General features: G+C 38.6%; 1 protein-coding gene across 9 annotated transcripts in view; it reads left to right on the top strand.

Moving 5' to 3' along the window:
- PDLIM5 (PDZ and LIM domain 5) overlaps positions 1-18,776 on the top strand; it is a 124,995-nt gene extending 106,219 nt beyond the window's left edge. For all 9 annotated transcript variants that reach the window (XM_079306937.1, XM_079306933.1, XM_079306938.1 and 6 more), the window contains 5 exons: positions 2,858-3,032; positions 9,258-9,438; positions 10,451-10,571; positions 14,663-14,778; positions 15,401-18,776. In XM_079306937.1, coding sequence (XP_079163063.1) covers positions 2,858-3,032; positions 9,258-9,438; positions 10,451-10,571; positions 14,663-14,778; positions 15,401-15,490 — 683 coding nt within the window. In that variant the 3' untranslated portion in view covers positions 15,491-18,776. The remainder of the gene's footprint in view (positions 1-2,857; positions 3,033-9,257; positions 9,439-10,450; positions 10,572-14,662; positions 14,779-15,400) is intronic.
- Positions 18,777-22,224: the final 3,448 nt, after the last annotated feature.

The raw sequence follows: 22,224 nt of genomic DNA, 5'->3' as shown, positions 1-22,224 counted from the left end.
AAAGGAAACAGACGGACTCCTCTTTTTTAGGAAGAAAAATCTGAACTAAAAGAAGCTTGAGTCCACTTCAGAACAGGAGTAGAGGAGAATGAGACTGTGCAAGACCAACAAGGTCTTAATGTGATTACCCACATAGTGAAAGAGAATCCTTGTGAGAATGTTGTGGGCAGATTGGGTTCATGGGCAGGGAGCTTCCTCAGCAGTAAATGCCCAGCTTGGTTTTGCTCAGGTCACAGCTCTTGCTTGACACACAATGAATTTGTGTGGTTTCTATTATGTTGTGCTTAAAAGATGGTTTTTGTTACAACATGATGATGAACTATCTCCTTCTCTCACTTTTTAGTGCTTTAAATAACTCAGAAGTGACTGATCTAACAGCTTTGTAGAGAAGGTTTGCATAGACAAATTCTCCTTCTGGCCAGTAGTAACTTTGAAGTTAGATAGTGTTCAGAAAAGCATCATTCATAAAAGCAGCAGTAATGAAAACTAATGAGACAAAGGAAAAGGGAGCAGTTGTAATGTTCCTGCCTTTTTTCCCCCCTTTAAGCAAGCAGAAAGGCTTTTTTTTAACTACACAGTGCAAACAAGACAGCTCATGTGTCTGAATGGGCTTTGGGATTCAGTAAATAACCCAAACAGAAATTAGCAATACACTAGAAGTTGTACTGCAATTTGATTTATGGCAAAAGCAGTATTCAAACATATTTGGTTTTAGTGTGTATTCCTGTCTTCTCATTAAATGGGATCTGAAAAATTGAAAAAACATGTGTGATGACAGAGGAGGAAAGTGCTATTAATCAACACCACTTTTGTTCATGTCTTCAAAGCTGTTCTGCCACTTTTTTCTTTTTTATCTCTTCCTAGGTTTTCAGCTTAGCAGGCATTTATAATCTAAAGTGAGCTACAGTAGCAGAGTGACTTGTTCAAGATCAAGTGCTTCTATTCTTAAATTCTTTCCACTCAGAAATGTCGAATGTTTCAAGAATAAAGGTGTTACTTTTTCAAGATATTGCAAATTAATTATACATTAAGTATAGTCTTGTTTTGAAAAAAGAAAAAGGAAATAAAACTAAAGAAGCAACTCTTATCAATTGTTTACTTTCTATTACATCATGTTCTGAAAAGGATCCAAAAATATGTCAGTTTTGAAATGACCTGATATGAGAAATTTTGGTAAACCAACCACTTAAACAAGCAAGAAAAGATATGAGTATATTTCTTCTTCATGTACAGAAAGAGTAAGCAAAAGCAGATATTGAGCCCATATCAGCAGGTTAATACCAAATCTGATTATAGTACAGCAGTACTGATGTTAAACAGGATTTCTTTTCCAGATGTGTTGTCTTAGCCTAGGTGTGAATAGAGGAGAAGATTGCTAAAGTTCATGGTAATATTTTGATTAAACTGTGTAGTGCTTGGCTATACTCTGCAAATAGCACAATATTGGCATTTGCCTTGGATTTTCTGTGGATTCAGTGTTGCTTAAATCTATCTTTGTGAATTAGTATGGCACTTCTCTTTCAACTGGGAATGCAGTGTTTTGCCTGAAAAGTACTTGGAACTTTTCTGTGGGACAGAAGCTGATAAGTATTATATTAATAGTAGAAGAAGAGAAACAGTTTTTCATCTTTCCCTTGGAATATATAAAAACAAGAGAGGATGAATAACACAAAGATTAACAGCTCCACAAATTATTTTTTTGCAAAGCTACACACCAATGTCTGTATGCAATGTATGTATGCATTAACCCTGGTGTTGGAAAGTTGCATCTTTGCAGTAGAAGCATCATCCTGCACTGTCCAATGTCTTGGTCACTGCTTGGTTGTTTGCCTCTGAGTTTCCACTCTAGTCTTAATTTCACTTTTTGATTTGCAAGGTTTAGTGAGGCTGCACTAAAGCCAGGGCACCAAGTAAACACTCCAGTTTTCTTTTGTCTGTGGTTGCAAACAAAAGGCTATGGAAATGTTGGGGTTTTTTAAATGTACTTGAAAAAGGTAGATACCTCCTCTTGACAGGAATAACAGCTCCCATAAACACCTGTTGTTGTAGCTTGTACATTACCAAGGTACATTTATCAGCAGAGGGAAAAGAAAAGCAGAGGACTGTTTGTTTCTTCACTACCCTTACAACAGTATCATTTGTGCCTTTCGTTTTTGTAAATGCATTTTTCAAACTCCATAAAAGCTTATGTCTGTCCTCCAACTCTAAAACCCTATGTACACATGGAAGTGTGCAGCATACACATTTCTGAAAATGTCAGGATTTTATTTGTGTCGTACTTTTATTAGGAGGATGTGAACATGACCTTTGGAGTGCTTCAGATTGGCAGAATCCACTGATCTAGACGAATGTTTAATTTCAATGTAGAAACAAATTTTGCTTATACAGTACTCTAGTTTAAATTCCTACACATGTTGTATTGAATGTGTGTTCTTGTTTAATGTGTTAGTAATGATGTATGATCTATTGCACTCACTGTGAAATTTTTTTAGTAGGTATGTCATTTTCTCCTGACTCTGTTCATACTCTGATGTTCTTGGCTTCAGCTTTTGTATCTAAAACAAAATAATGCCTTCACAGGTTGTATATTCTTTTACCTAACTTCTTCAACATGTTAAAATTTGTCCACTACTTCTCCAAGTTAGCCAAAACCATTCTGTGTTATTTCACAGACATTTCATAAAGTAGGTAGGGCTTTCTTGGTAATTTGTTGGGGGAGGAGGGAAACTGAGTGCTTTTTACTATGTTCCTTTAAGGAGGCAGGTATACACTGGACAGTGATGTGAGGTAAATGTCGTTGGTTGCTTGTATTTCAAGAAAGAGAGTCCTCTAAATGCTTTTGGCATTCTTTCCTCAGCTCCTGTCAGTGGATGGACATCAAACAGTATTAAATCACCTGGAACAACTGCCCCAAGTGAAAAAGCTGCACCAACACCTCAGCTAAACGAGCAAGACACGCTGGTTCAGCGGGCGGAGCATATTCCAGCGGGGAAGCGCACTCCCATGTGTGCACACTGTAACCAGGTCATTAGGTGTGTATCTGCTTGCTGGGGCACTCTTTGGGGTGTGCAGAATTAGCTCTATGGCCTTACCCCTCTCTACAGCTACCTGAAAGGAGGTTGCAGTGATGTGGAGGTTGCTTCAAAGGAGTCAGCAGGTTTATAGTCAGGTCCGCAGCCAACAGTTCTTCTATCATTATGGAAATAATGTTCCTCAAGTGATAGGCCATAGCCACAAGGTGTGATGGGGAGGTTTAGGTTGGATATTAGGAAAAAAATTTCACCAATATGGTTGTCCAGCACTTGAACAAGCTTCCCAGGGAGGTCTTGGAGTCACCATCCTGGAGGTATTTACAAGGCATGTAGATGTGGCACTTCCAAACATGGTTTAGTGTGGACTTGGCAGTGCTGAGTGAACAGTTGGACTTCATAATCTTATAGGTCATTTTCCTAAATGATTCTATGATTCTGTTCATCCTGCAGTCTCTCACAGCAGGGCTTTGTTTTGCTTTTGTGGGTTTTGATTCTTTAGTCACAAGTGGTTTGAGTCTTCATTTCAGTAATGCAGAACACTGTTTTCATGCATGGTTTAGCTAACAAAACCAAGAATGAAACAACTTTGTAGGGAAAATATTGTGAGCTGCTAACAATCACAGTCTTACGGTCTGTTTTATGAGAGGACCAGAAAGCTGGATGGAATGGAGTAAATGTAAGACCAAAGAAAAGTAAGCAAGTTAGTTTTCATGTATACACCCATTCCAATAGAATTGGGACTCTTAACAAGTTGGAAGCCAGTCAGAGAGCATAGCCTTAGAAAGTATCTAATTGAGAAGAAGAAAAAACATCCATGGAAGAAAAGTAAGTGATATTTTAACAATTACTAGGACTGGATAGATAATACTTTCCTGCATTTCTGGATTTCAAGCTCTTTGATGGGCTCTCTGGCCTTTGGACATTATGGTAGCTATTGTCCTTGACTTGTATGACATGGGTAGAAAACATTATGCAACACAAACACAGTTTGCCAATAGAGATTAAGTTAAATAAGTTTGGCTGATTCCGTAATATATCCTACCATTAGCCAGAATTTTGTATAGAGGAAGAATTGAATGTAGGTTGTATTGTTCAGTCAGTGATTTTTGACAATTAGTCGTGATTGTCTCATTCAGGGAATTGTAACTGCTTATTTTCATCTACCTTGTATTTTATTTCTTCCCTAAAATAGAAATTTCTTAGGATTATTGAGAGAGATGTGTTCTTCAAAAGTGTTTTCTTCTTGCTTATTCAATCATTTGTATTGGTGAACTACAAGGGGAAAGTAAAGAGTTTTTAATAGCATTTATTTATTTATCTGTATCCCATGTTTTCAGCGGACAAAATAAGAGAGCTTGCATTATGTTTTGCCATGATTAAAGAAAGATAATTTCTTGATTAGAAAGTTCTGAAAAATTAGGAACTCCATAAGCTGTATAATTTTCCTTATTAAACAGAAAATTAGCCTTTCCACCATGGGTTTTAGTAGTCTCTTGAGCCCTGGCTTGGATTCTACATCAGATCCAGCCAATGTAAATCACTTGATCTTTAAGGGTGAACTGAGTCCAGCTTGTTTGCTTCCATGAGATTTCTGTTGTGGTAGTTTGCTACCAGTTCAGTTAGCAGTGGGTTAGTTTTAGAAGGCTCTTTACTAATGGATCTGTGATGTTTTGGAAAAGTTATTCCTGCTTCCACTGGATATGTCAAGGAAATAAAAACCTAACCCGTTTGTAGCAATAAACACAAGTGCACCAACACAAGTGCACCTGTGCATCTTAATCCAGTTTTTTTGCTTCATTGCAAAATCAAAGATAAATATCAGAAAAGGCATACATATTTTTGGGATGAGATTCATCTGATTCCTTGAACAGTTTGGTCTATATAATAATTCTGTCTGTCTTTAGTATTGCTTCCTTTTTGTTCTCTGGGATTTGGATTTGTATCTAGTAAATAACATGCAAAAAGCCATTCACTTCTTGTTTGCACTTTTACCTTAGTTTTAAACCAAACACAAACTGTACTATATGCTGCATCTTTCATGCAAGAGGCTTCATTGCCTTTTACAGCAGTTGTGGTTTATCAGGGTGTGCTGGTGCTCTGTGCTGTTGGAGTCTTAGTCCTGAGCAGTTCCCCTCTTCTCTTGGCCCTTAAATCACTTTTTGCTGCTCCCCACTCCCCTATTTTGATCACAATTAATAAAAGAGATGAGCTGATGCCCTCTAAGTACAGCAGTGTATTGGTCTGTGGAGCAGCATTTATTCCTTAGTGGATATGTAAGGACAAACTGCAGAGGCCTCACTTGACTGTACTTAAGTCATTGTCACCTCTGGTAAGTGACACCTTTTCATGAATAGTAATTGGTACTCACATCTGACTTCTTTGTAATTTGCTGGTGGTGTTTAAATCCTTATAATTCTTCATATGTTAAATGCCTGCTCAATTATTGAATGCAAGTGCTCTGAGATGAGTTGATGTGCATTAATCAATGCCAAATATGCCTCATGTTCACAGCATACAGTGGATGTGGAAGACTGCAATGGCATTTTGAGTTCAAGTTTTAGCATAATTACACTTCATGCCCTCAGTGGTAGCTTTACCTATGAAAAGGAAGAAGGAGGATCAAATGGCATTGCATTGTACATCTGTTTTGAAGCCAAAATGTGTTCTGGGGTTGGTTACTTTACACTCAGGCATAGAATAACCATGGCTGGATGAGCCAAAACCTTTCTTAGAGACACCTTATAACTTTTTAATATATCTTCAATTATTCACACAGTGATTGTCTGAAGATTCCAGTTTTTTTCTAAAGCTTCATTAAGTAAGCTTTTCTTTCCATGTCTAAAAGAATCAAAGCTGGAGGGAAACTTAATTTCTCTTGATCTACTTGCTGTGACAGTCTGGCAGACTTCTGGCATTTCCTGATGAAGACTTCTGGTTCCCAGACAGCCTTACCAAGTTCTGCACTGCAGAGTTGGCTCTTCCTTTGAAGTCCAAATGTGTTTTCTCTGGATCTCCATTGAGAACATACTCTTTGGCATGTCTGCTGTGAATGATGATTTGGCTTTGTCACTTTTTCATGGAGCTTAATTGGTTTTAAATGCAAAAGGTAAAGAGTACAAATGGTGCTTCCCTTCTGCACCTCCTATACACAAATTGTATACTGTGGCATTTTCAGGGAGGAGAAGAAGAAACTTCCAAGAACATAGAACTGCTATGTGGTTAACTGTGAAGTGATTGGCCTTCCTAGCAGATGTGGAAATCCTTTTTGATCTCTCTACCACCAAATTTCTGTTCTGGCTTGCTATTATAACACAAGCCACATGAGAAACTAAATTACTGGCATACTAATGTATTACATCACGATCACACTGATGAAGTTATATTCAGTTACAAGTGTTAAGTCATTGGAATTGCACATATATTTCCTGTATGTTGCTCACTTCTTTCAGTTTGCCCCAATATCATTGTTACATGCAGAACCCAGATGTTTGAGGTGACTACTAAAATCATGTACCTGGTGGTCCTTTGGAGCATTAGATTCTGCAAATACTATTGTAAATCAATCCGAATATCTTAAAAAAAAAAAAAAAGTTTAGTTCGTTTTCATGTCTGAGTTCCGTTCACGTGGTCTAAGTGGTGATGCCAGAAATTTGTTCAGAAATGCTCGGCATGTCAAAGCAGCCTGGGAGAGGGGCACATTTGTAGCTAGTTGGGTCATCCCATATCCCATTTGGACAGTAGGAATGTGGGGTTTTAGCACATTTTACAAATATATTCTAGTTGACAGAGACATTTGGGGTTTTTATTGGTTATGTTTTTGAATGGGGAAGAAATTAAGGATGAAGCTGTCTGCAGCCATCTTCCTAGCATTGCATCCCCCTTGCTACTTCTGTGATATTGTGTGAGTGTGGGCATCCTGCCCCCTTACTTAAATTGGGACTTTAAAGTCCTTTTCAAATTAATAGAGGAAATAAATACCTTTCATTACTGGAAGCTATCATTTTGATGGCAAAATTATGCAGAGACTGGGAACACCTCCAAGTTCTGAATATCATGTTTTAGTGTATTTTACATGGCAGGTATTTTTTTCTTTTTTTTTTTTTTTCTTCTTCCATGTGCTTTAGGGCAGCTTTTAAGTTGCAGGAATCATTAAGCCGCAGTATCAACTTGACATGTTTAAACTGCGGCCTGATTGAAAGTAAAATTGTGTTTAGAAAGTGTTCTCCTGGACATGTGTGCACATGGAGCCAGTGCACTAATGGAACACCTCACAGACATTGTGCAGGGCCCAGTCCCAGCTGTCTGGGGGCTCTGGGAGAGGAGCTCCATAGGTGCACTCTCAGGCTGCTCCCCGTCCGTCTGTGTTCCTGCGCACTGTCCTGGAGTGCTGACCTCAACATGGCAAGGCTGTAAACTCTGGAGAGCTAAATGCAGCAGATGTAAAAATTCCTCCCCTTGCTAGCATGCCTGCTTCCCATTGCAGAGCTGAGCCTGTCATTTCAGTGCAGATGGCCAGAAACTCAATCCTACCTGGAGCCGGGAGAGTGTCTTTGGTGTCAGCCCCGTGTTAATGAATCTGTTAAATTAGCCTGTGCTGACACGGCGCTCTGAGAGCACTTTGTTGTACATAAGGGCTTGTATTGTTTGATCAGTACATAACTGAGAGGGCATTGATGTAAAAAGGTGCTTGTAGAGCAGAGGGAGGGTATCGGGTTAGGTCAGTGTTTGCACTGCTCAGGCATCCGCTGGGAGCGGGGCTGGAGAGCTGTGCTCAGCCCCAGCTCCCTCCTTAGAGCTACAGGCTTCTCTTCAGGAGCCCTTTTCACTGCTTTCCCTCCAATAAACAGGGGTGAACAGAAGAAACTGGCCCAGATTAAATATGTTCATCATTTTACAAGGGCTTTGGGTTATCCTAAATCTTTGAGTTTGTCCTTGTTTGAGTCTCTTGTCTTTGACTTCTCATCCTGCTGAAAATACATAGTCTCATCAGAAAAAATTCAGAAGAGAAACCCTACACTCTATCCTTGATGAAGCTGACCTCTTTCCTCAGTCCACTTATATTTCCATTTTAGAGTCAACATAAACAAATTTCAAGGTGGATTGGGGCAGATTGTTTGGGGTTTTTTTCTTGTTTGTTTGCATTTTTTTCTTTATTGCTGTTGCTTTGTTTATATGAAAATCTTAGAGAAATGTTCTTGTAGCTTACTTGGTTTCAAAAAACAATTTTAGCAGCAGGTGGTCATAACTTTCAGGGATTTTTTTCAGTGCAGTATTAGATCAGAAAAAAAAATGAAGCACTGCTTGAAAGAATTACATCTTTGTTGGTGTATGAAAAATTGGAAATCTGCTGAGGGAGATGAACTTGAACCACAAAATTCATCTGAAGCCTAAATTCTGGAAGGTTGAGTGTTGGTGGGACCTTGGAAGCACCTCTTTAAAGTAAATGTGTTCACTAAAGAGATTAATGTGCTGAATATATTTTCAGATGAATGTAGAGACAATATAAGTTGTCATAATATATAATTATAAGTTACAAACAGAGTTTTTTTGTTGACCAAAAAAATGGATAAATTTCTTTTCTATTAACTGCACTGCATTAACCAGACAAATAATATTAAAAGTTATTTTGCATTTACAAATGATAGAGGAAGCTGTGTGTTTGGGAAAGAATGGACCTATTTTAATACAAAAAAAATCCTCTTGTAACTAGGATGGATTATCCTGTAAGAAACTCGTTGGATAGGGAGGGTGATTGAATTTTTGTCTCAGAATAAACTGATGTTATCTGCTCCTAGTGGGGTCAAGTCTATTTATATTTGTAGTCTCAATATGAATGCAGACTATAGGAGAGCTGATCATATCACTGAGTCAAATATCTCTTTGCAAGAGATGGAATTGGGAACATGGGAAACATTCTTCACTTCCCTAGCAGACTTTTCAGCACTGTAATTATTATAGTTCTAAAATAAGTTTTCTGAAATGCAGTGAAGTGAAAAGAATTAGTGTTTATTGTGGGCAGGCATTTCTAGGAGAGAGTTCAATGGAGATGGATGCAGTCAACACTTGGGGCTTTCTTAGAGCTTGTAGGAGGAAAGAGGGATGGAGCAGTGTACATGTGTGAACAGTGTAGTAATGACACAGAGCTATTGCAGATAAATCTACTAACAGCTTTTGCAGGAGCCATCCCAGGTGAATTTGCTGACAGTATCTCTTCTTTCTAATCAGAGGACCCTTCTTGGTGGCTTTGGGAAAGTCATGGCATCCAGAAGAATTTAATTGTGCCCACTGCAAAACCTCCATGGCATACATTGGATTTGTGGAAGAGAAAGGAATGCTGTATTGTGAGGTCTGCTATGAGAAGTTCTTTGCCCCTGAGTGTTCCAAGTGCCAGAGGAAGATCCTTGGGGTAAGTGTCCAGCAAGTGGCTATTTTTTCGTGGGAATAGTAATCACAGTGTCCAGTGATTCTCTGCTATGAAATTCCATTTTATTTAGCCCAGTCTGCATTCTTTCAGAGTCTTGACACACTTTTTCTGCTCTCATCACATACAAAATAGGATCAAATAGGATACAAATTTGGATCTTCTAATGTTGAACCTTTTCAGTCAGTTTGAGAAAAGGTGCTGTACTCTCCTTGCTTAGCACTTGTTTTCGTGAAGTCATTCTGTAGCTGTTGCAATTGCTAAATTTTCTTGAGCAAAATGCTTTTAATTGGCAGATTTTCACAGAATGGGAAGGGGCAAGTGAGAGAGGGAAGTAAAAAGAAGAAATCTTCCTTAGGTGAGCTGGGCATTAGGAACACCCTGCTTGCTAGATGTGAAGTTCTGAAGTATTCCCAGCGTTAATGGAGATGTGTTATCCTACTGGACACTGGTATTGCTCATTTGAGCTGCCAGCTGCTCGGCTGCTGTTTCGCTGCAGACAGCAATGTGTCTGCATTCCTGTGTAACTGGGGTCATGCAGGGCTCTGGCAGCACAATTCTCAAGTCATATTTGGCACTATAGCATATTCCAAAACAACACAGAGCAGTCGTAATTTTCTTTATGATGTCTTCTGATTAACTCTCACAGACTTCAAGAGAAGGCAGAGATTCTGCTTTTCTTATTTCAGGGGACCATTATGATTGAGATCCTGATTAAAATTAAGAATTTGAACAAATTAGTTTTTAAAATTTGTCCAACTCTTTGGCAAACCTTCCAAGAACCCTGAAGGATCGCTCATGAAAAATAAGGAGATGTACCATAAATAAAGCACCTCATTAAGTTTAACATCGCAGAACTTGTGTGCACAACCCATTTCCAGCGTAGCAGTAGGAAACGAAGTATTCTTGAAATGAATCAAGTGTGGAGGCATGGCTACCACAACCTAGTCATCACATAGAAATAATATGTTCCTAACACTTTTTCTAATCCCCACAGGAAGTAATAAATGCTTTGAAACAAACTTGGCACGTTTCCTGCTTCGTGTGTGTGGCCTGTCATAACCCCATCCGCAATAATGTCTTTCACTTAGAAGATGGTGATCCCTACTGTGAGACGGGTAAGAAGCAACACAACCAGAGTTTACTGCAGCTGTGCAGGAAAGCAGAACTCAGTAAGGTTGGGGAAAAGCAAATAATTCCCTTTTCTCAAGCTGCACGTTAGCAGTGTCCCAGCAATTTCTGGTAACTTTGATATGTGAATTCAAAGCAACAACTGCTGCTGTAGACACCTTAAAGTTTGCAGCAGGAGGAGTTAGTGAGGATTTCTTCATCAGCTTCAGCAGCAGCAGGCTTCTTGTCACTGATTTTTACCTATACCTGTGAAGTCCTCAGCTGTATAGTATCAGTGATACATCAAAGTGTTAGTTTTAGGGTGACTTTCTGGTTGGCTTTAAAATAATCTGAAGTTTATGTAATTCTGCTTATTTACCAAACACAAGCAAATGCCAATGGAGAAGTGTGTTTTTCTCTGAATAGCATTATTCACAGCCTGAGGGGCTTCCAAGAGTAAGCAATCTGTCCAGATAGTTTTTTGCAGGATCACGAATACAAAAACTGTCAGGGAAGAAATACAGTGATACATTTACAGCACTTGAAATCCTGATGAGCAATATTAGATGAACGATATAGTCTAGAAGTACAGAGCATTTCTGGTTCGGTTTTTAGTACTTCCAGCTAATCATAACATTTTTTATAAAATCATAAAATAGTTTGAGTTGGAAGGGACCTTAAAGTTCATCTGGTTCCGACCCCCCTGCAGTGGGCAAGGGTGCCTTCCACTAGACCATGTTGCTCAAAGCCCAGGAATGGGGAATCCATAGCTGCTCTGGGCAACCCGTTCTAGTGCCTCACCACTCTCACAGTAAAAAGTCTTCCTATTGTCCAATATAAATGTACTCTTTCAGCTTAAAGCTCCCCCTTGTACTATCATGCCTATCCTTGTAAAAAGTCCCACTCCAGCTTTCCTCTAGGCCCCCTTCAGGTATTGGAAGGTGCTGTAAGGTCTGCCTGGAGCCTTCTCTTCTCTGGGCTGAGCAACCACAGCTCTTTCTGCCTTTCCTCAAAGGAGACGTGCTCCATCCCTCAGAGCATCTGTGTGTCTTTCTCTGGACTTGTTCCAGCAGGTCCACATCCATCCCATCTTGGGAGCCCCATAGCTGGATGCAGGGCTTCCAGTGGGCTCTCAGGAGAGGAGAGTAGTTGGTTCAGAATCCCTCCCTTGCCTGCTGGCCATTCCTCTTGTGGTGTAGCTCAGGATAGAGTTGGCTTTCTGGGCTGTGAGTGCACATTGCCGGGCCATGTTGAGCCTCTTGTCAACCTGTTATTATTACTATGAACTGTTTTTATTTAAGTTGGTTTTCTAGTTTGCTTAGCACTTTCCATGTATCCCTCTGAGCAAGGAAAGAAATAAACAGTTTGTAAAACGATTCCCACAAAATGGAAAAGAGACAAAATTATATCAAAATTATCTGTTTTCACAGGATTGGACCTATCAGTTGGACCCTTGTTATGATTTTCCTTCTACTATTAGGAACATTGCAGTGTCACTAGATGGAGAAATGGATTGACCAGAAGGGATTTACATGAAATTCTAATGACCTCTTTGGAGCTTAGATTTCCTTCTGAGCTGATCCCAAAGTTGTTTACAGTGGGTGCCAGGGCGAGTGTTAGGTAAGCATGAAGGGAAGTAGGCCAGTTTATCCAAAATTTCTCGTCAGAGCTGCTTTAATGAGATGTTGGCAGATACAAAAGGACACAGTAGGTTATTGCTAACTTGGTGACAAATGTAGGGTAGGGTGTTGCTCCTATTGAATTTGTGGAGCAGCAGAGGAAACAGTTACATGAGCAGCATCCCTCCAGTGTGACAGCACGGTGAAATTTCATCCTGAAGCAATGTGAAGCCCCTAATCCTGGAACCATTTGATGATTCAAAAATAGTACTGGAGCAATCAATAATTCCCTTTTGGGTGGAAAGCTCATGACAGGGTCTGTTCTGTTAAGGTTCAATTCTTGTTCCTGCCACCAACGTGTTGTGCAGTGCATCGATTTGTGCTACTGTTACAATTCCTGTGCAAAATGTGTCTTTTTCTATACTGTGAGCTGGAAAAGCTGTGGTGAGATGTCAAGTATGCTACCCTTTTTGCAAAGATTATTTCTGAGATAGAAAGTTGCTAGTGCAAGTTAATGCAGACGCAATCTGTGAGGTGTTATTGGCAGTGATACTTTGTAATGGCTCTGGCTCACTAACTAGATGTTAATTTGAGTTATATTAATTTTCAAATACTTTCAGTCCAGCTGGAGTTACAAGTCTATGACTAATTTTAAAGAAGTAAGGAGTAAATGTCATTGCCAACTTTCCTTCTTCCTAGTGCAAAGGAGAGTTCTAATTTTAAATCTGTGTTTGAAATTGTAACAGCATCAGCTATTAGTATTAAAGGGAGATTATTCTACAGAATGTTCTAGGTTTAGATGTTGAGGCTAAAATTAAAATAAAAGTCCAGATATCAACAACTTTGAACTTTTTTTAAGTGTGGAGTTAGTAGCCTAGTTTTGAAAATGCTGTGTGCAGGAAGCACTGATATGTGACTGTGTATGAAGTCTGCCTTGGAAGGCTTCTGTGGTATTGTAATTCAAGCATGCAAAAGAAAACTGATGCCCTTCATTCTGCCTTATCTACTGCCCTTTCTTCAGAAGAAAAGCCAATAAACTTATCAACACAAGCACAGGCCAACTCACAAAAGGTTTTAACTGCTGGCACCAGGAAAATATCAGTCAGATTCTGTATGACCACAAATGCAAAAGAGCTGAAAGAGTATGGTCATGAGACTGTGTCCTTCAGGAGTTTTGCACAGGTCTGTCCTACCATTTGATATTTTTATTGTCTTTCTTCTTAAACACTTAGAAATTCATTCCAATAGCATGGATTAATAGAGGTGATTGGTGAAGCAGTTTCTTGCCACAGGCAGCTATCAAGGGCTTTGCCATTCCAGAACACTTGTGTTCCCCATCCTGCTGAGGTACCTCCTATGATGATTAATTTTTGGAAAAGTCATCACACAAAACACTGTCTTAGTAAAAAAAACCTGAACTTTTCTCTTGGTCTTGACACATTTGATGATTCTCTGTGGGCTCTGCAGCAGTATTAGAGCTTCAGCAGATCTTTATAGTCTAGGTGAGAAACAAAATCCACTTCTACCCCACTTCCCACCCCTTGTAATTCTCCTTTGAAAATGAGCCCTGTCATCTAATTTCCCTGTCAGAGGCAGAGTGTTGCTATGGTAGTAACACTCTGTTACTGGTAGATGGAGTCCAAAGCTTCATTATGGCTGTCACTTTGACTGTAGTTCATCTTATGAAGACATAATGTTGCATGACATGTTTGCCAGGATAATGTGCTGGTCCCAGATTCTCTCATGTTATAGCATTAATGCCTAGAATGGGGTGTTTGAGAGTTGAAATAAGTGAAAAAGACCAGACAACTTGGACTGGGGAATATGTGTGGTTCAATGCCATTTGTTTTAGTCCCTGCTCCTGAGATTGCTGGAAAAGTTTCTTGTTCTTCATAATAATGAAGGGGAAGGGTTTCTTTGTTTGTTTTGGGGATTTTTTTTTTTTTTTTTTTTTGCCATGTAATGTACTTGAGTGACTAGAAAGGTTTTCTGACTTGATCCAAATTTGTAGATTCTAATTAGGACAGAAGCCTAATGATTACATGGTTTTGAGTGGTGCAGTCTGGGTCAAAAATTGTGCCAGAATGTAGGTCAGAGTTCATTACTTTCTGAGAAGGTCTGTAGTGTGAACAGCTGGGCTGTGCTTTCAAAGCAGAGTTGGAGAGAACATAAAGGAACATATAGAGTTCACATGGGTGCTCTCAAGGAGTGCATTTCCCCCTCTCCAGCACACTGTTCATCTCAAGGAAATGAAACACCAGGAAGATGGAAGCATTGCCCACTTGAAAGGATGAGGAAAAGAATTGAATTAGAAAGAAGTCAACATCCCAGGCTTTTGATTCAGGGGCTCTTTATTCAGTATACTCAGTCTAATAAACCTCAGCAAGTCCAAATCTATTACCAATGAAGGAGCAAAGCTCTCAAAGGGTCAGTCCTGCTTTTCTGCATGCTCTTCAAAAGCTGTTTGTATCTCTTTGCAGATTACTATGCCCTCTTTGGTACGATGTGCCATGGCTGTGAATTCCCCATCGAAGCTGGAGACAGGTTTCTTGAAGCCCTGGGCCACACTTGGCATGACACTTGCTTTGTATGCTCTGTAAGTAAAGCTGGCCTGCCTTTAAACAAACCCTGGCAGCAGTGCTAACCTGACCCATATGAGAGTTAACAGCTCTAACCTCTCTGAATCCCCTGAGCCCAAACAAAAAGTGCTTTCCCAGTTATTTGGAAGGTGTGTTGCTATTGTAAGCCCTTGGAGCGGGTGCGTGCGAAGGTGTCCTGGATTGCAGCCCTGTGTCCCAGCATTTAACCCTCAACTTTCACTTCCTCAGAGTAAGTTTTGAAGGTCATGAGGGAATGGGCTGTGTTTCCAAAGTAGCAAGAGTGCTCTTGACATTAGGACACTGCAGCCAAGGTATTGCTTGCTAATATTGTATAACCAAAAAAACCAAAACAGAAGACCCAATCTTAATGATTGTGGTTTTTTTCTTAAATCCTGAAACTAACTCTACTCCCACTTAAATACCTCGTCTTAAGAGAGTTTATACTTACACCAACCACTGGTATTACATAAAAAAGAGGATACCTGGAAAAAAAAGGGTAATTCTTACTCTTTGATTATATTTATGCAAAGAACAGTACCATGATCTGGCATTCTGAATAGTTATGGTACAATTCATCCATTTGAATTGAGTGTTCCTTTATTTTTTATCCCACTTCAGGTATGTAGTGACAGCTTGGAGGGCCAGACTTTCTTCTCCAAGAAGGACAAACCACTGTGCAAGAAACACACCCATTCTATCAACATCTGATACTTGGAGCTCATCTCATGTAACAAATGTACTGAGCAGAAATGTCCATGTTCAATAATTGGTTAAAATTATTTATATACAATTTATCTAAAATGAAAGAGAGATGTGGAAACTTGCAGAAGGAATTGTACTGATTTTTCAGAGTGTGTATAATTTACAATTTTGCCTCATACAAAGTAAGGTATCAGGAATTTCATCCAAGCCAAACAATTAGAGTGTCTTTATCTCTACGCTTCGCACATTACTGTGTTTCATGATTTTATGACCACATTTATCTCTGTTTCATTATGAGAAGTGAAGTATGTATAAAAGTAAATACCTGATATTAGAAGTCTCAGTCTTGCTGCTATTCAGCAAATAAAAGAAGATTGGATTCAGCAATCCTGATCACTTTATTTCAGTGATGTTTTTAAAGTGTGTCCCAGAAGTATTGCAGCTAAACTCCATTAAAAGGAACTCAGAGTAAAGATAAGATTACACAAAATAGATAATTCCAAAACTTTTATTTTTAAAATCTGATATTCATATGCAGGAAGCCTCCTACATAATTACATGTACCTGTGCCTTTGCACTTAATATTCTGATGGGTTTGCAAGGGTCAGAGGTTTCTATAAAGCTTTTAAGTGGCTATGCTGGTGAAAAAGAATATTTAGAAGATACTACTTAAAACATAGATGGCATGCTTTTCTGTAACTCGTGTACTACAAGAACACTAGCCAAAACCCCATGCTGCTAAGGGTGTCTTTGATAGGTGAAAATGTCAGACTAAATCTTAAGGGAGCAGGGATTTCAACTCTTCTGTTTGCAGTTCAGGTTTTAGGTAGCTTTAAGTGCCTTGTGAAGGGGAAATTTTGCTGAATCTGCAGGTAGCAGTGTTTTTTATCCAGAATGTGAGATTCTGGTCTTGAATGAGGGAAGCTGCTGAAGTGCAACTGAGGACATTGATCTTTTCTCAGTACATTCTTTACCATGTAGCTCATGAATATGTATATTGGTGGTGTGCCAGGTAGCATCCTGAAAACTCAACTTTCTTACTCAGCTGTTAAGATTTTTATTAGTTTAGGATTTACTTTTCTCTTTTCTTCCAGATGTAGGGAATTGTTAAATGATATTCCATTGGTTTAAGCAGCTCAGTGCCTCTCAGATCTTGCAAGGGAGCAGCAAGACAATGCTGTCATTATTCACTTGCCACGAGCCAGATCAGCCAATTCTGTGGCTTGATACCAATTTTGCATCCACACAGAGAGGCAGCACAAGACCAGTGCACCAGCTCAGTCCCCCTTAGCCTTAAATTAGGGTTTAACTGGTTTAATTGGAGCAATTGTAGGCAGCCAGGGTGGAGGTGGTGCCCCTCTGCACAGGGAGGATTGCTTCAGCAGAATTGCCCAACAGAGAAGGGGGCTCTTGGGACCAGAGCAAATTCCTGAAGGAAACTGAATTTATTTGCTGTTTGATTCAACTGGGGTGTCAGAGCTGAACTGTTAGTCTTTAGTGCTCTTTCTAGTAGACATTAAAAATAACAATGTACTGGTTTTGTTGTTGTGGGGTAGGTTTTATTACTGATTCAACAGATAGTTTTATCCATAAAACCATGGATAAAAAAGTCACAAAAATTTGCCATGGTTGAGTAAACCAATTGTAATGAGGAACAAAAAAATCAACAAAAGAGGAGGAAAGAAAACCAAAATTACTGTACTGAAATATGAAAAAATATTTGGCTTTTTATTAATTCAGTGAGACAGATTCACATTGTAGGGCTGTTTCACTTTATTTCCTGAAGTTGTTTTTATTCAATATTACCACATTTCTTTCTCGACTTCCAGTAGTACAGAATAAATTTGGTATATTTGGTGAATGTTGGTAAATAAGAAGAAATTTGGTGGTACGGTATAAAGCTGTGTAAAATGTTTACACTCTTGTAGATGTACCCTTTTGTGAGTTTGGCTGAAAATCAGAAGGGTGGAAGCAGAAGATACAGTTGCAAATAAGCCAGGTTGCTTTTAAAATTAGGTGGAATGTGGAGAAATGAGACCTACAGATTGGGTTTCAGTGGAGCATTATTGCACATGTCAGGAAAGGAGGGAAAATGCACAGGAAAAATCGTTCCAAGAATTTCTGCACTTCAAACCTTGCCATTTTAACGTAGGATAAAAACTTCTGTTTGTATTGTCCTTAAAATCCAATTAAATTTTGTTTAGCCTCGTAATTTTAATTTGAGTTTTATTATTTAATCCATATGCTGTAAGGTTTGAAATTTTTGCAGTTGTTAATGAATTTGAGGACAAAAGCCTGAAGGGCTCCAATAGAACTGCTTCATTTAGCTGCTTTGCCTTTTAATTTCTGCTTTTATCTATTTGTTTAAAATTGTAAAGGAAGCATAGAGTCACTGTTAGATAAGGAATATTTAATGGCTTTACCAAATTATATAAATCAATTAAAAGGAACATAATTTTTATCATTATTTTAATAAGTGAGATTTTAGTAGAGCACTTTATAATAATGCCATATATCTCACTGAATATTTATTATCTTTTGTTGTTGTTGTTGTTTAGAACTATTTCATCCTGATATTATTTGTAAACCTGCCTTTACCTCTAGAATCTTTTGGGGTATGAGTGGTATGTGTTTAAATATACTTCTTTCTGCATGCACATGCATTGAGAGACAGAAGTATATATGTGAATTTGAATGCAGACTTGGCATTGCAAATAATCATTTAGGGATTTCACGAGATTCCCAGCTGTTTTTCACACAACACACATACAGCATTCATGTTATGAGGGAATGTTACAGAGTCAGGACAGATATATTAATAACCTAACTACTGTAGATCTTTACATGCATTTTCAGTCATTGTTTTTCTTCCAAAACCGCCTGTGAGAGAATTTGGCTTAACTCTGTTTGAAGGTAGAATGTCTTTAGAAGTGAATAATTGATCCATGATGACTGTTTCAGTATGTTGTAATGAAATAATTCAGGATTTCATGTAAATATAAATGCTTAATATAACAATGCCATAAACATAAAAGCAGGAGTTGAGCTGTGGTTCAGTGAGTGTTGGTCTGTTAATTGTGTACCTGTTTCTTCACAGAGCTACTTGCATCATCAAGCCATGTCAGCTGCTTTGCAAACATTGTTTTATGCTAAACTACCAGCTGTTAAATCCTGGTGATTTCTTTGCTTGTGTTTAATAATCTTCAGCATTAAATTTTGGCAGTTCACATTTGCAAATTTTATTATAATTGAAAAACATAACAAGCAAATAAACCCTACTCAAAACCTAAAATTCTCTGTCCTCATTTATTTTGTGTTTGTTGGATATTTACTTTTCCTGAATCATAGCCAGTAAAGGAAAGCCATGATTGTATACATGAATAGATAGCATCTGAGCTGCTCATTCTTCAGATTTTGTGGGGTTTTTAACTTTGTTTTACAGGAAGAACCAGTGAGTCCTGGTGATGCCAAGGTGACCATGAGCCAGTGATAGCTCCTCTGAGACAAGGAAGACCACGAGCCTCCTGGGGTCCATTAGGCAGAGCATTTCCAGTAGATGGGAGATGTTATCCTTCTGTGCTCAGCCTTGGTGAGACCCATCTGGAGAGCTGAGTCTCACCAGTACCAGAGACACAGCTGTACTGGAGTACAAGAGGATAGTGAGGGGCATGGAGCATTTGTCATACAAGGAGAGGCTGAGAGAGCTGGGACTGCTCAGCCTGGAGAAGAGGGGACTCAGAGGAGACCTCACGTGCCTACAAGTACGTGAATAGGGGAGTCAAGAAAACAGCCAGGCTTGGTATGTAGTGAGAAGACAACTCTGAGGATGGTAAGCATTGGCATGGGTTGCCTAGACAGATTGTGGAGTCTCTGTACTTGGAGATACTCAAAACCCAACTGCATACAGCCCTTGCAACAGTCAAAGTCCCTTTCACCCTCAGTGAATATCTGATTCCTCATTTTTTCTCACGATGGATGGAAAGGTATAAATCTTGTGATGAACACTGTAGAATATGTAACAATGTAAAACTTACATTGGCCAATTGTTGTTTATTTGCTATCCTTTCTCCATTGTACTGCCCGTCTAGAATACTTTGCTCTGTTCCTCTGGAAGAGTTTAATATTTTTCCTAAGTTGACATTGTCCAAGGAAATACTGCCTGCTCTGGCAAGCATTTTCTGATTCCATATTTAGCCTTGGCATGCAGCAGTCTCTGTTTTCACTGTGGGACACTCAAGTGTCTGCTCTAACCTGGCCAATTCCTTCATGATAATACCAGTCTGGTAAGAATCCCCTTAGCTGAGCATCTCTTAAACAGGCAAATGCACTGTTGTTTTTTACCTTTATTTACACAGGCAAAGGAAAACACTGCACACAGCTCTATAAAATTTAGAGGCAACTTTACAGAAAACTTGCCTCCCCTTCAGTGTTTAGGCTGTGAGCGAGACAAACGCAAGTCTATTTGCAAACAGTGCATTAAGCTCCAGAAGCCAAATTTTTAAAGGCATGAAGTCTGCATTTGACATTTTAATGGCAAAGGTTTGGTTTTTATCAATCACAACATCATGTAACGTTAAAATACACCGACCAAAAATAAAAAAAAAAAAAAGAGATCTGTCATTCATTCGTTAAGATGCTGTAATCCAGTGTAAGATTTATAGGCTTAAAATGCAATGGTGTGTTTTCACAATAAATCCACTTTCACTGCTCAGCATAGAACAAATCTCTCTGTCATTCAAAATATTTGCTGGTCAAAATGCCCTATATGAGATCTTCAAAGGGTTTCTCACAAAATTGCATATAAATCCTTTTACCAGCAAAAGCTTAATTTAGGTTCAAGTTTTACTTTCTTGGGACATTGGTTAATATCTTGTGCTCAGACAAGATCTTGGTTATATCAGAAACACATAGGGCCTAATTTATTATTAGCAGTCTGGTGTTAATTAGGGGGAATTACCAGAAATAGTTTGCTTGATGGAAATTTATTATGGTATCACACTTTACTGATGGTGAAATAGGAGTCACTGAAAGAGTGCAGCTCCTTCTCATAACCAGCTAATTAATAAGGTGCCAAAATTCCTCTGAGAAGGGTTTGGTCCTAACTATGGGAACCTCACAGAGCAAATGGTTCCTATGCAGTATTTAAAATTTAAAAGAGGAAAAGAGACACAAGAAAATGCTGCCCAGCAGAAGTCTCAAAAGTGGTATGGCTTTTTCTTGAATTTATGAAAGAAAATATTTAGCTGTGTTTCCAAGCTCATTAAAGAATGGCTTTTCTCAGACAGAAAACAACAGCTAATTTATAATCTCGTTTGGTGTGCTTGAGCTTGGTTTTCAGTTTCACTTATGAGTACTGTAGACTACAGCTTGTAATTTTATGTATCAGGCTTATAATGAGCTTTTATATTACTCTTTATTACTCTGCTTAATGGTCTTTTTCATTATCAGTTGCCAGGAAAGTTGAGGTTGGCTTAGATAGGAAACTGAAAAATAGCTCAAATCTCTGATAAGCTCCAATCTATTTTATGTATGGCAGTTTGGGGATAGAAAACCACTATGTTATTAGAGATCTCATGAAAGTTGTGTGAGAAAGGCATGTTATAATGAAAGCAAAAACATCTCTAAAGAAATTTAAAATCACCACACTAAAATTTATGCTTGGCTGATTTTTAAAAAAATGCTTAAGATGACAGGGTATGCAGTTGTAAAAAAGCACTTTTGTATTTGTGCTGGAAATACCTTCAACTGTTGAAAAATATCCAGCATTTTGGATATGCTTTACAAGCTTTCTCCTGTACTGTGAGACTAAGGATTGTGTAATTGTGCTCTGAGTAATATTCAAACTTTCCCCATAGATCCGAGTTGTTTCCTTTTCAGTTCTCCTGCCTTTGCTTTGCTTTTTCTTACTTCTGGGCAGTGCCATTGTTTGTTTTAAAATACTTCATTACAAGATAATCCTGTCAGGTGTGTCCCTTATTTCTCTTTGTGATGCATCAATGAAATGTCAAATGTTCCTTTGGTAAATATAAACTTGCACTAAATTTGGCATGCTTTTCGAAGTGTCAGGTTTTCCCACCCAGAAGTTTCCGCTGGAAAAGTAACTCGAGGTACTAGACCAAAATGGTAATAAAGTCTTTATTTCCCTTGAAATCATCAAGCAAAAGGAAAGCATGTGAAAACAATATAGGGCTGAAATAGAGAATAACCTAAACAGTACAACCTCACTGATTTCAACTTATTCCCCAAGTTAAAAATGACTGGTATCAAAGCTACTTTAATTTTATGCTTACATTTGTCCAGTGAGCAAGCTTAGAAATAAGGATTTGGACCTTGGTTTTATCAGGATTTTCTTTGACCTAAGATTCAGTCTTGGACTTATGTTTGGCTTTTACACAGTAAATTTAATCTGCTGTGTGACTTTTTTTCCACACTTGCTGTCCACTGACAATCAGTAGAAGATTATTGGGAAATTCAGACAAGTGTTATTTGGAAAAGAAAATAGGCTGGACTTCTCTGAACTAAATCAGTGTGTATAAGTGGAAGTTAAACGATGCTACAATGAGGCTGCAAATTTGTCTTTAAATCTTGCATGTTATTTTCTTTTCATTTTTTTTCCAAGTGGATGTCTGTGGTTGCAATCAGTTTCTGAGCGTGCTCTGATAAAGCCTATGATATGCTGCCCCTCAAAAAAGTATTTTACAACATTGTATAGCTTTAGCATAAATTTCCTAATACCATAT

This window comes from Erithacus rubecula, assembly GCF_903797595.1.
Source record: "Erithacus rubecula genome assembly, chromosome: 5".
Lineage (NCBI taxonomy): Eukaryota > Metazoa > Chordata > Aves > Passeriformes > Muscicapidae > Erithacus > Erithacus rubecula.
The sequence above is the reverse complement of the archived record's forward strand: the minus strand, read 5'-3'. Positions and strand labels throughout refer to the sequence as shown.